This window comes from Eublepharis macularius, chromosome 6 (genome assembly GCF_028583425.1).
Source record: "Eublepharis macularius isolate TG4126 chromosome 6, MPM_Emac_v1.0, whole genome shotgun sequence".
NCBI lineage: Eukaryota > Metazoa > Chordata > Lepidosauria > Squamata > Eublepharidae > Eublepharis > Eublepharis macularius.
In genome coordinates this window covers 98316306-98328518 of record NC_072795.1, presented here as the reverse complement: position 1 = coordinate 98328518, position 12213 = coordinate 98316306, and the positions used below count along the sequence as shown (strand labels likewise).

General features: G+C 45.6%; 1 protein-coding gene across 1 annotated transcript in view; it reads right to left on the bottom strand.

Moving 5' to 3' along the window:
* Window positions 1–8982: 8982 nt before the first annotated feature.
* Window positions 8983–12213, bottom strand: part of INPP5A (inositol polyphosphate-5-phosphatase A) — a 358040-nt gene continuing 354809 nt past the window's right edge. Inside the window, exons 14-16 of the mRNA XM_054983325.1 lie at window positions 11174–11242; window positions 10164–10251; window positions 8983–9998 (exon numbers count right to left, since the gene is read on the bottom strand). Of these exons, the coding sequence (XP_054839300.1) occupies window positions 10171–10251; window positions 11174–11242 (150 nt within the window). The 3' untranslated portion in view covers window positions 8983–9998; window positions 10164–10170. The remainder of the gene's footprint in view (window positions 9999–10163; window positions 10252–11173; window positions 11243–12213) is intronic.

Genomic DNA, 12213 nt, shown 5'->3' with positions numbered 1-12213 from the left:
TGAGTTTGTGAACATCACGGGGAGGGAAAGAACTCAAGTAAGAGGCTTGAAAACTCTCATGTGGGAAGACATTTCAAGCACTGAGACCCGGGGCAGAAACTTTGACTCCCCACCATCACCACCGCTGCAAATGTGTGGAAGGAGCAGATCCAATTTTAGCCAATGGGCAACAGGGGCATCTGCCCTGGGCCCTGCACTTTGGGGGGCCCAGTCTCCCACAGGACCTCCCTCAAGGAGGGGGAAAGGAAGAAGAGCAGGCTCCGGGCACCACTTGCCCCTGACCCCTCTGGGGCTTGGGCAGCTGGTTTCTAGTGGCAGCAGTGGCCCCACCCACCTCGGCTGAAAGACACCCCTTGCTTGGCCCCAAAGAGGGGCCGGTGGTGGGGTAATGGCGATTCTGGGACTTCATCTTTAACTTTTGCCCAGGGCCCCAGAATCACTAAGGCTGCCCCCTTGGAAGACATTATCTGGTGCAACAACATTGAAGATGCTGCTTCATGGTGGTTTGTATGAATGTGACAGCTTCTTTTTTTTAGCCACTATGTATTTTGAATTCCTGCCCCAAAGCAGGGCTGTCAATGTGGCTGCACCAAAGCAGTGTTTCTTCTGTGCTCTGTATGAGAGGTCTTAATTGGGCCTTAGGAAAAGCTCTGCCCACTCTCATCGCTAGGAAAAGCTTTACCTGGATCCTCTCACAGTTGTACAAGAGTCCTCTAAATAGAAGTTTGCAAATACTTAAAACTGAAATCTAGATGGGTGAGTCCCAGCCCCCCATTGTACTTTTTGCTCCAGCAGGTATTGGAAGCCTCCGTACTGAGAATGTGGGGCCTTTTCATAAGTGACTTGAAAATTGCTATGGCACCCATGAATCTTTGATGCCATCATTGCTTCTGCAGCCTTGCATAACTGCTGTTTGCAAGTGAAACTTGTGTTATAAAGGGTGAGTGTAAGTCTAGCTTGCTGCATAACTTTCAGGCACTTTAACTGGATTCCTTTCCTAAAGTATTAGCTACTCAGTTAAAATCACATTAATTTTCCTATGGGTAAAAGCAGTACTGAAGTAAAGAGCATACTTTTTTAAAAAAGAAAAAGAATGCACCTGGTGTGAAAGAGTAGATATCTCTTAAAAGAACACTTGCTGGCTACAGGTTATGTAAAAAAAATGTACTAATACCGATATTGTAAGCTGCTAGGATAATTGAGTTAATCAACCTTTGTAGTTGATTAACTGATTAAATGTTGCACCTCTAATTCATGTGCGCATGAATAATGTGAGAGAAGAGAAAGAGTTGGAAAGAAAGGGGCCAGGAGGACCGGCATTGGTCAATGGCTGCAGCAGTGGAAGGGCCATTGGAGCTAAGCATCTGAGGCAGAAAATCCCATTGAGGACAACAGTAACAGAAGAAATAAAGATACACGAAACTAAATAGGTTCGAGGTTTTTTCCCTTTTAATGTGTGCATGCATACAAAGACATTTCAGTAGAGAGGGGAAGCTGTTTAGCAGATTTCAAGACCCACTCTTGGTATATTAATTTGTAAATGGCTGTATATTAATTATAGTGATTTTATCAATACAACTTGAGAGGTAAGCAGGTTTGTGCCTTTTGCATGCATTGTATAAAGGATGTAAATAAAATAAACAGGCCTGTTTATAACAACAGGCACTCAGTGTGCACAGTCAGTGAGTTGGCCAGAACTTTAGATGAAAAAGAATACTGGCATGCCACCTGAACGGGGCATGTGGAGAAACTTGCCCCTTTGTCAATAGTCCCCATACTCTGTGTTTGACCACTTATGATGTAGGCATCCTATCAAGGGCCACCAAGCCTTTTCTCAGCCTTGTAGGTGTGTTTAAGTGAAGGTTGGCTGACTTGCAGGTCACTCTGCAGTTTTGAATTTAAATGTGTGTGCCTGCCACTTGTAGCTAAAGTTTGGTGTTAAGTTCTTGAATAAGTTGAAGACCTTTTTTCTCAACTCATGAATTTAGATCTCTTTTGAGCTTCTGGAGCCATCAGCTCCCCAACCAAGATTGGGGAAAAAAAATATGTCAGAGTTGTAAACACACAAGCAAGACCACCCAACTGTGAGGAGAATATGGATTTAGTGGCACCTTAGAGACAAGTTGCCTTTTGTTCCATTATAGGCTTGTGTGGACGAGAGCACTCTTCTCCTGATGCAATGAGAAACTCCTCACTGGGCAGTTGAAAACAGTTCTCTTCCGTGTTGTCTCTCAACTTGACAATGTACACAAGAGATTCAAGACTAAAATTATGTTGCCTGTGAAAATGGCTTTCATTTATACATTTCAGCTGCTTTGAGTCTCTTTTGGGGTAAAAGGCAGGGTATAAACACAATAAAATAAATAAATAATGCTAGGTCTTAGAACTGTTTTCCTGAGGTTTAATTCCTACAGTGAGAACCATGGGGAGGGGGGGGGGAGGTCCAGAGCTGTGTTAAAACATGGGGGGGGGCCCTAGGCTTTCAGGTACTCCCCCCTGCACTTCAATCTTTCACCCCACTACGGCTGACAGCCTGACCCTGGTATGGTAGGTACTAGACCACAGTACATAGCTCTATATCCATTTTGAGGATCTCCTGAAGAACTCTATTCACAATTTAAAAAATATTTTTATTGCACGAGTAGAACTCTCCAGGAAAGCACTTTGGGGGGTGGGGGATAGAATTGTTCAATACTGTAATATTTTGAAGTGAATAAAATGTTTATTATTTATTAAAAATATATAATTTATGGATAATTGTTTTAATATGAGACAATTTGTTTCACTTCAATAAGGAAGCAGTTAATGAGCTCATTAATAGAGGTTATATAAGAGAATCAATTAATTGTAATTTATGTGGGGGTGGGTCTCAGCAAAAAAATTGATGGGTCCCCTAGTCCCTGTAGGGCCCCTAGTCCCTGTAGGGCCCCTAAGCTTTGGCCTAGTCTGCCTTATGAATAATACAGCCCCACCCAGTGTGTGTGTGTATGTGAGTGAGTCATTTCTGGAAACATTCCCTCTGATCTGGAAGCACTATCACAACAAGACATTGTTCAAATGGACAGTGTACTAATGCATCTTCAATGGTGCATCATCACACAGTATTGGTGGAAGCTGCCCATAGTTACGTATGGAGCCCCCACCAAAGCTTAGATGCCAGAAAAAGGCATTCTGCACATGATTTTATAACCTTTTTATATCTTCAAGACTAGGACATGGGAGACTTAGGATACAGTGTAGTGTAGTGGTTAGAGTCTTAGACTAGGATATGGGACCAGGTTCGAATCTCCTGTCTGCCATGAAAAATTGCTGAGTGACCTTGGCCACTCTCATACTCTCAGCCTAAACTACCTCACAGGGTTGCTGTGGAAATAAAATGGAGAATTATGTAAGCCACCTTGAGTTCCCACTGGGAAGAAAGGTGGGATACAAATAAACTAATAATGATAACCCCCACATTACCTTAAAATTCATTGGGTGACCTTGGTCAGTTAATTTTTTTTTACAGTTGTTCTGGAAATAAATGGGAGGTGGGAAACTATGTCCACTAGCACGGGATTAAAATTAACAATTTTAACTTAAATGGAGTGCTCAATTAAGTTTGCAATGCAGACATAAATCTTTGCAACTACACAACTTCCCTTCTTTCCATTTCTTTTCTAAATTAGCTTTGATCCAGCCTAATCTCCATGAAAACAGTTTTACTATGTTACCCAAAGGGGTAGCAACTGGAAATAAAGTGCAGCCCAAGGAGAGATCCACAAAATTGAAGGACCAAAGCACTGCTTTCATTTTTTTTATTCATGTGTGTGTGTTTGTGTGTGTGTGTGTGGGGGGGGGTTCTAAAACTTCCCTGCATCTGACTCAAAAAAGCTCATGTTGGAATAAATAAAGTTAGTCTTTAAGATGTCACTGAACTTTTGTTTTGCTACAATAGGCCCACGCGGCTACCCCTCTGGAATTCTCCTCTAGGGAAGGAGAACTGCAGGGAAGGTCCCCTTCCGGAAAGTTTGTCAGTCGTAGGTCTTCCGGGGAAGCGAAAGAATCCCCCCATTCATCCGGAAGTCCCTCTTTCTCCCCTGTTGGAGCAGGCCGAACGACCTTTACTGCTTAAATGGGCTGTTCCAACTATTTGGGGGATTAAGAAGAAGCGAACTGGACCACCGGCCGCAAAATACTGTCTCACCCTCTCGTGGCTTTCCGAGGCAGAGCGGCAATAAACGCTCGTACGGTGACGACCGAGCCTCGCGGGAGGCACCTTAGACCAGAGCAGGACTGATTTGGTTCAGCGCGCGGCGACTTTTCCGCCGGGTTAAGATTTTTATCCGGCTCCCGAGGAAGGCAACGACGAGTCTCTTTGGCCGAGCTCTTGAGCCATTTAAGTCAGAGAGCAAGTGCCGCTTTTCCTTGCGTGAAAATGGGGCGATGGAAGAAATCGGAACCTGCTGAACGCTCAGCAAATGGCCAGGTCATAGACCGCAAGGACCGAGCTGTTAGAGGGTCAAAATTGACTTTCACCGATTTACAAAGCAATAACCACCACGAGTCTGAATTCTGGGGATGTTAATGAAACTGAAGGCTGTTGATCTCGAGCCTTGCAAATTAACGGGGATTTTGAGACCGTTTCAACGATATTCATTGCTAAGTGGCTCGTGAATCGGGGTCGCAGTGTTACTGGGCACACGCTGAACCAAGGGGACTTACTTTTGAGTAAATATCAAGGTCGGGGTTATTAGGTGCTTTAGCTGCAACTGGAAATTCTCTTACGAACCAGTGGGACAAGGTTGTGCAGCCCAATCCTGCTCATGCTTACTGGAAGTAGGTTTCACTATTTTCAATGGAAGTTACCCAAAACTAACCTTCGGTATTCCTACGCACACCTGTCGGGGAAGAAATCTCACTAAATTCAGTGGAGCTTAGTCTTTCAAATAAACATGTTCAGGATCAGGCTCCACAAACAACAGCTTTGTAGGAGGTTGAGCGTAATAAATTCTTTGGTTCACCGAAGGCTGCTTTTGGATCCTTACTGGCAAATCCAACTTTAAAAGCTCTGCCTCCCAAAGTAAGCCTTGGGCCATCACAATTCATACAGTCCTCCCCCTGCTCCCCTATCCAAAGCCTGATTTTAGCACTAACTGCTCCAACCAAGAGCAAGATTGGAGTCTAGTAGCACCTTAAAGATCAACTGGATCTTTAAGATGCATCAGATGCATACCCATGCCCATCTCTTTCTGAATTTTTTCCTGCTTGCCATCTTTCCTGTTTGGAAGTTCACTTGATTGGCTTTAATAGGGCTTATTTTAAGTAACAAGTTGGGTCACACTTGATTCCTCTTCATATGATCACTAGTAGATGAATGTGCTTGACTTTGTAAAGCATCAGGAGGGAGGGTAAAATGAATTATTTGCTGGTTTTTTCATCCATGCAAGTTTATAGCAGATGTTAGGATCATTAAATGATGAACCATGCCCCTAAGTGTCTCTCCTGAATGGTCAGGCAGAGCTGGGCGGTCAGTAACTCATATTTTCCCCTTTGACTAGTCAACTACACTGCCTGAAAAAGAGGGACTTGGCCACTGTGGTACATGCCTAAGCTGCCTTTTGAAGATTCAGACGCTGCAACACATCAGCCTCAATGTGTACATAGAGAAGAACACCATGTCTGTTCCATTGGAAGCCAGCTGTTTGAACTAAATTCAGAATGCTTGTTGTTACCTTTAAAGCTCTTTACAGTGGGTGCAGATACCCAAGGGAGTATCCTGCAAGGGTTCATTAAGCGCCAGTTTAGAGAACCTTATAATGGCTGTAGCATTTATTGGACTGCTGACCATTGTAAATCAGTCCTTCTTTATTGTGGCTCCTAGATTATGGAATCAGCTGCTTTCTGAGTTCTGACAAATTAGAGATTTTGGCCCATTTAATCAGGCTATTAAGATATGCTTTTGCATTATAATGCGCTTAATCTGATTTTTTTTGGTTTTATTAGCTTCAGTCTAGTCACTTTGTTGTTTGGATGGCTGTATTACCATATATGAATTTTATTTTAATGGTTGTTCTTATATTTTAAAGTGGATATTGGGCCTTCTAAATTAATAATAAAGCATTTGATGATACCCAAATAGTGAAACATACAAAACACATTTTACCTCTTGCAGCCTAAAGATTGGACTGTCTTGGGTGCAGTTCTGCTATCTACATTCCTCTAAAGCAATAGATTCACTGAAGAGTTGGAAGAGTATTGGGGACATTACCAAGCACAGTCTCCCCCCCCCCCCCGCCTTCTAGAAGAAAAGTGAGAAAAATGCTCTCTTCTTCACTACTGGTAAAGCTGTAACAGAACCTTCCTGGGATCTCAGACTGTCAAATCTAGATCCTGCTAAATTCCAGCATAGTTCTTGATTTCACACCGATATATTCTGAAAGAATCCTCTTACTCGGATGAGTTTCTCTAAGTGACTTTTTCTTAATGCTGGCCCACACAAGTCGTAACCCTGAGACAGAACTGTCCACAAGCACTGCCATGTAGGTGACAACCCACTTGTCTCTGCAGCAAAATCAAGCGTATCCAACCCTTGGTAGGCCATTGTGCATTGATGGCGGGCCACATTTGGCTTCATCCCTTGATTGTGTAGGCCTGGCTCATTGCTTAACCACCTCCTCCCAATGAAATAGGCACCACCAACTTGAGTTTTCTGTAAAAATATTAACATTCCCATTGGCTCCAAAAAACTGGACTGACATTGCTGTCCTGCAAACAAAAAAAGAGCAACTATGTTCTATAGGGTGTTTGTAGCAGCCAGATGCTTGGAAAAGTTTTTATTTCCCCTAGAAGCCATTATCATTTGATGGCAGTGGTGAGGTTTTCTTCTAGGCAACACAATTGGTGAAATGCAACCTGCAGCTGCCTTCTAAGGCTCAGAATTCCCCAGGGCCTCTCAGTGCCTAATGCACAGGGATTTTTCCTTCTAAAGGAATTACAGGCCCAAGAACCCAAGTCTAAATAGTTGAACTAATCGGATCCTAAAGACCTCAGGGCCACTGAAATGTATTATATAAACTCTTAAACTTGTTGGGTGGTGGAGGATTGTAATAAAATCAGTTTATCAGTGTTACTTTTTAGGCTTTCCAACTTCAAACAGTATTTAAAAATAGTTTTTCAAAGTTTTTTTTTAAAGTAGGCAGCTAACAATCCTGTTAAGATGAAACAATTATCTAAGGCAACTTGTATTCCAGGTGCACACCTATCAAAATCTACTGGATCTCGGTGAGATTTCTTACCTCTCCCCATGTTTAGGATTGAAATTTTGTTTTCCTCTCTGAAAGGGGGATGCAATCCCATGCACACTTCTCTGGGCTAAAAATCAGTGGAAATTATTTGTAGTAAACGTGCGAAGGGCCAAGCTCTGTCTGGGATTTGTATTTACACATGCTTCTAATCAGCAAGTAGATACATGCTCCTTTGTGGAAACCAGCCTGACCTGTGATTTGATGTTAAATGTGCTTGCTCCGAAGTATGCTTCACTGAGTTCAGTGGTACTTATTCCTGTGCAAGCGTAGGAAAGATCACAGGTGGTTGTTTGTATTTTTATTATTTAAAGGAATGATTTCTGAACACCACTTTATAAAACTGTAAGGTAAATTGGAAGTAAGCAGATATTTCACTGTAATGTGCTTAGTAGATTGCAGATGGGCAATGAAGGAGGAAAACAAGAGGATGATCTAGAAGTTCCTGCTTCCCCCTTCTCCTTGGGCTGTGCTCTTTTCTCTTCCCTCATTCCATTAATTTGTCTCCCTGGCTTTGCCTGAGGTCTCCTTTTTAACGACAGATCCTGTTTAGCCCTGCAACCTGTGCAGCGGTGAGAAAGAAGACTGTGTCTGACACGCGTTATACAAGCAAGCCCCCCTCCCCATCAGGGCTCCGCAGGGCCGGCACTTCTCCCGTGAGACTTTCCTCCGGCCTCTTCCCTGTTTGCCCGCTTATCTTGCATGCCACCGAGGCCAGAGAAACGCTGTTTTCCCCAAGGAAATAGGAAGAACAACACCAAGCGCCAGCCAGCCGTTTTCACCATGATCAGTTTTATTGCTTGAGAACCAGAGCGCTCCTTTCCACGCGAGCACACGAAATGCAGCCTCTCGCCCCAAACCCCACGTGGCTCTGCCCTTCGGCGCGTCTTTGACTCCGGCCTGGAGGAGGGGATCTGCGGGGCAAACCCAGCAAAGGGGAGGGCGCTTTTCAGCCCCCCTTCCCTTCCCCTCCCCCATATGCAGGAGAGATTTACACCCAAAGGCAGCCCCGATCTCACACCCTCGCCAAGTCCCGGAACTCGGTAGTGTTCTAACTGAAATCCATAAGCCCTTCTCCCCCGCTTGTGTTTCATCAGCAGACTCCTTAATCACCTTTTAATGCTGCACTTGGAAGTGGGAGGAAACAAACAGAAGAGGCCAGAGGAATAGATACATATATTTAAAGGGAGGGAGAGATCCCACTTAGTCCCTTCCTTCCTCTAAAAAGCTAAAAAGTCAACAGTTGCTACGTGGGCGCGGGGCTCCGCGGCTTCCTCCCGTGTTCTTACGGTGTTTAGCGAATACTTGGCACCAGAATTTGCTGCTTAAATACATGACTACAACTGGCGGAAGGAGAAGGGTCCTGGTCCTGGATCGACATTTACAAACTGGGGTGGGAGTGGGGGTGGGGGTGGGGGTGGGAGACCCGTTGGCTGATCTGGCACTCGGGATACCCGGCTCCCCAAAAGGAAGGGCGTCAGTCCCATGGGTCCGTTCGCGTTTCACTCCAAATTGGACCCCTATCCTGAAAGTCTACGATCTTCAGCATGCACCCAGCTTGATCTTCCGCACGGTAGTAGTAAAGACCACTGCGGACAATGACGACTTGCTGCCTAGAAAATAGCCACTAGCAGCCTCGACCCATTCACTTCCGAGTAAGCAAGCACGCATTAATCATCTGGCCGTTAAATCCGACAGATTTTTGGGGGGGGGCAATCTTTCCGCCTAAACGTGGTTAGGATCTGGCTGCCATGGCTTTTAATTCAAAGGGGAGAGGGAATGAACCACAGTGTTTCTACAGGGAGATCCTAACCCGATTGTTCTGGAAGTTTAGACCTATTGAAGTCAATGGAATTTACTACCACTCAAAGTGTACACAGCCGGCTATTCTGGAAAAGGCTATTTTTTGTAAGCAGGATGGACAAACCGTTTATAATTATAAATTATATCTATATCTGTGTATATATATCATCTATACACACTCACATAGAAATATATAAATATATACACGTATGTATAGAAAGCAGCTGCTGCTGTGTGTGTGATTCAAAACCATGGAACATGGCAGTATAGTAAATAACATGAGAAAACGAAAAGTCTATAAAAATGACAAAAAATAAAATTCTTCAACCCGCTAAACTTAACCCCCACCCCCAGTTACAAGAACCATAAATCTTGGTTAACAACAATACATTAGGACTTTCTATACAAGGCAATATACAAAATCCCCATCCGGCATTAAGCCAGAGAAGGGCGAAGGAAACTGTCTTAATGTTGAACATTACATATAATTTCACATTGACAAACTTTAAAAAAAAGCACAGTGAAGTTTAAAACATAGAACGTCGCTGCCAGCAGAGAATTTTTTTTCTCTTTGGCCGCGGATTGGGGCATAGAATATGCATCTCCATATAAAAATAAAATTCCACATTTGATGTCACAGGAATATACAACACGGTGAGGTATGAGAGTTCTTTTTTTCTCCGGGGACTAAAGTCCAGACGCCAGAAGATAGTGTATGATCAACATCACAAAACAGTAATGACAATTCTAGTAAAAATGATAATAAGGTGGCACACAGGACTGGAAGGAGCAATGTCTCGATTTAGGCGATGCCAGGCCTTCCTCCTCCTCCTCCTCCTCCTCCTCCTCCTCCTCTTCTTTGCTACAAGGAGCTTTCCCGAAAGACCTTCTCATTTCGGAGGCATCTTTTTCCTGTTGCAGAAGTGACGGGCATTTTGTTGGATTGCTGATTGTTTATTTTAAAGAAAGTCTACCCCCCCCCCCACGAAAATATGGGGAGAGGGAGAAAGGAGTCGGGGAGAAACAACGTGTCGGGAAGGGAGGAAAAGGTAAGAAAAGTTCTAATGTGATATTTACCACCACATCACTGCACGACACAACACTTGTGCACATTGGCAATAGGTTTACCTGCCCCAGCGGCTATTCGAAAGGACAGAAACACGGGCTGCAAAGGAAGCAGAGGAGAGAGTCACCGGGAAGGCACAAGCGTCACTTCTGGAAGCTGTCCGCGGGCCAGGCTGTTCCAAGGCGTGGAGCCTCGAACGATCCCGCCCGGAGGGCAGGGCAGCCTCGCCACCTGGACTCGCCAGCAAGTCTCCGCGGGCTCGAGCGCGGGCAGGACGGCCGCCGGGGCGGGCAAGAAGCCCTCAGGCAGGCTGCTGAGCCGTCCCAGCCCCCCGCCTCTCGTTTCAAGCTCCGAGAGGCCGCCCAGCGCCTTCCCACGCACATCACTGAGTGCCCCTCTGAAACGCCCCCCCTGCCGCCCGCACAAGACCCGGCGGGGGGCTTTCCCTCGAGCAAAACCGGACCCCCCGCTCGCACCCCCCCCCCCGCCACGGGACTGCAGACGACTCCACTCACGGCCGAGGGCGCTTAATCTCGAGGGGGCGGGGGCGCCGGCGCTTCCTTCCCAGCAGCAGCAGCGCTCCTCACCGGGCAGGGCCCTTGCCTTTCATGCCTGGCAGGTCACACGCCCTGGACCGGCCAGAGAAAACGCGGGTCCCCCCCCCCCCCCTCGCCCCGCGGAGAACTCGGAAGCGCAGCGGCGCGCTGGCCTTTCCCCGCCTGGTCCCCCGCCCCAGTCACGGAGATCTGCCCTCGCCTGCAAGCCCTTCTCGCTTCGCAGAAAACTTCCCAGAAACTGACGTTCCCCACATAAACGCGCTGCCTACACGCGCGTTTCGGGTCCCCCCCCCCCCCAGGCATTCAACTCCCCTCCCCAAATCCTTGTGCTTATTTCTGCACAAGGCAGTCCTACTTTGTACAATGGGACTTACTCCAAAGTAACGACCCTCGTCTTGGTTTCTTGCGAGTCTCAAGCCCCCCCCCCACGCGCGCACACACACACACATGCTGAACGAGGTTACCTTGTGGTCCCCCATGCAGACGTTTGGTCCAATATGGTCATATACCACTTGCTTCTCATCGTTTTCAGACTAGGTGGGAACATAAAAACAAGCCTCTGGTCAGTTCGGAGTTGTCTTTTCAAAGGCTGGTGCCAAGACCAAAGTCCCAGGTATGTAAATGGATTCTCCACAAGGAGAACAACTGTGGAGGAAGGGGAGGGCGCCCCCATACACAGAGCTCTGTCTGAGAAAAATTCCGTTCAGATCAAGAGCTCTTGCACAAGGAAAGGAATTTAGAGGCAGGCATTATTATTTCAGTTAAATATTACTTTAACCATAAAAAGGGGGGGACCAGGTAGATGAGTAGCTAGTTTTATGTATTTGTTAAAATGTACAGCATCTTAAACCAGGAACAGGCTGCATACTTATCTAGGAGTTTAACAGGGCACCCCTAGGCATGCCTACTCTGAGGTAGATCTCACTGTGTTTATGCCTAGGTAAGTGTGCACAGAACTGCAGCTTAAGACACTTGCCTTTCTTAATGTTAATAAAGGAAGGGAGGGGCCTGATCTCTTCTAAATTGCAGTCGCAAAATTTTCCAAAAATCTTCAGCAGAAAGTTTTTCATAGATTCTCAAGGACCGAGAAGATCTTCATTGCATGGCAGACAATTTCTATTATTTGCCCCTCCCAACCAATATACTTCCACGGTGCCATCCAAACTCAAACATAGCAACGATCCCTTATTTCAGTGTAGGAGTTGAACATATGTTTAACTTTTCCCCACGAGGCTCCAGAAATGGTTAAATTTGGCTAAATAATACTGGTCCTGGGAAGCACTTATTCAAGCTAGCGTGCAGCCATTAATAAATGCTCTATGGGGGGTGGGGGTGGGGCGGAGCAGAAAGGAGTGTCAACTGATTAAAATAACTAATCAATTAACTAGCTTGGTGTTCACTGCCCCGTTAATTAACCAATTACAATAAATGCCACTGTGGTAGCGTAGGTGATTCCCACCCCCTGATTTTAATGAAGGGTGGTGGTTTGTCTTAAATTAGCTTA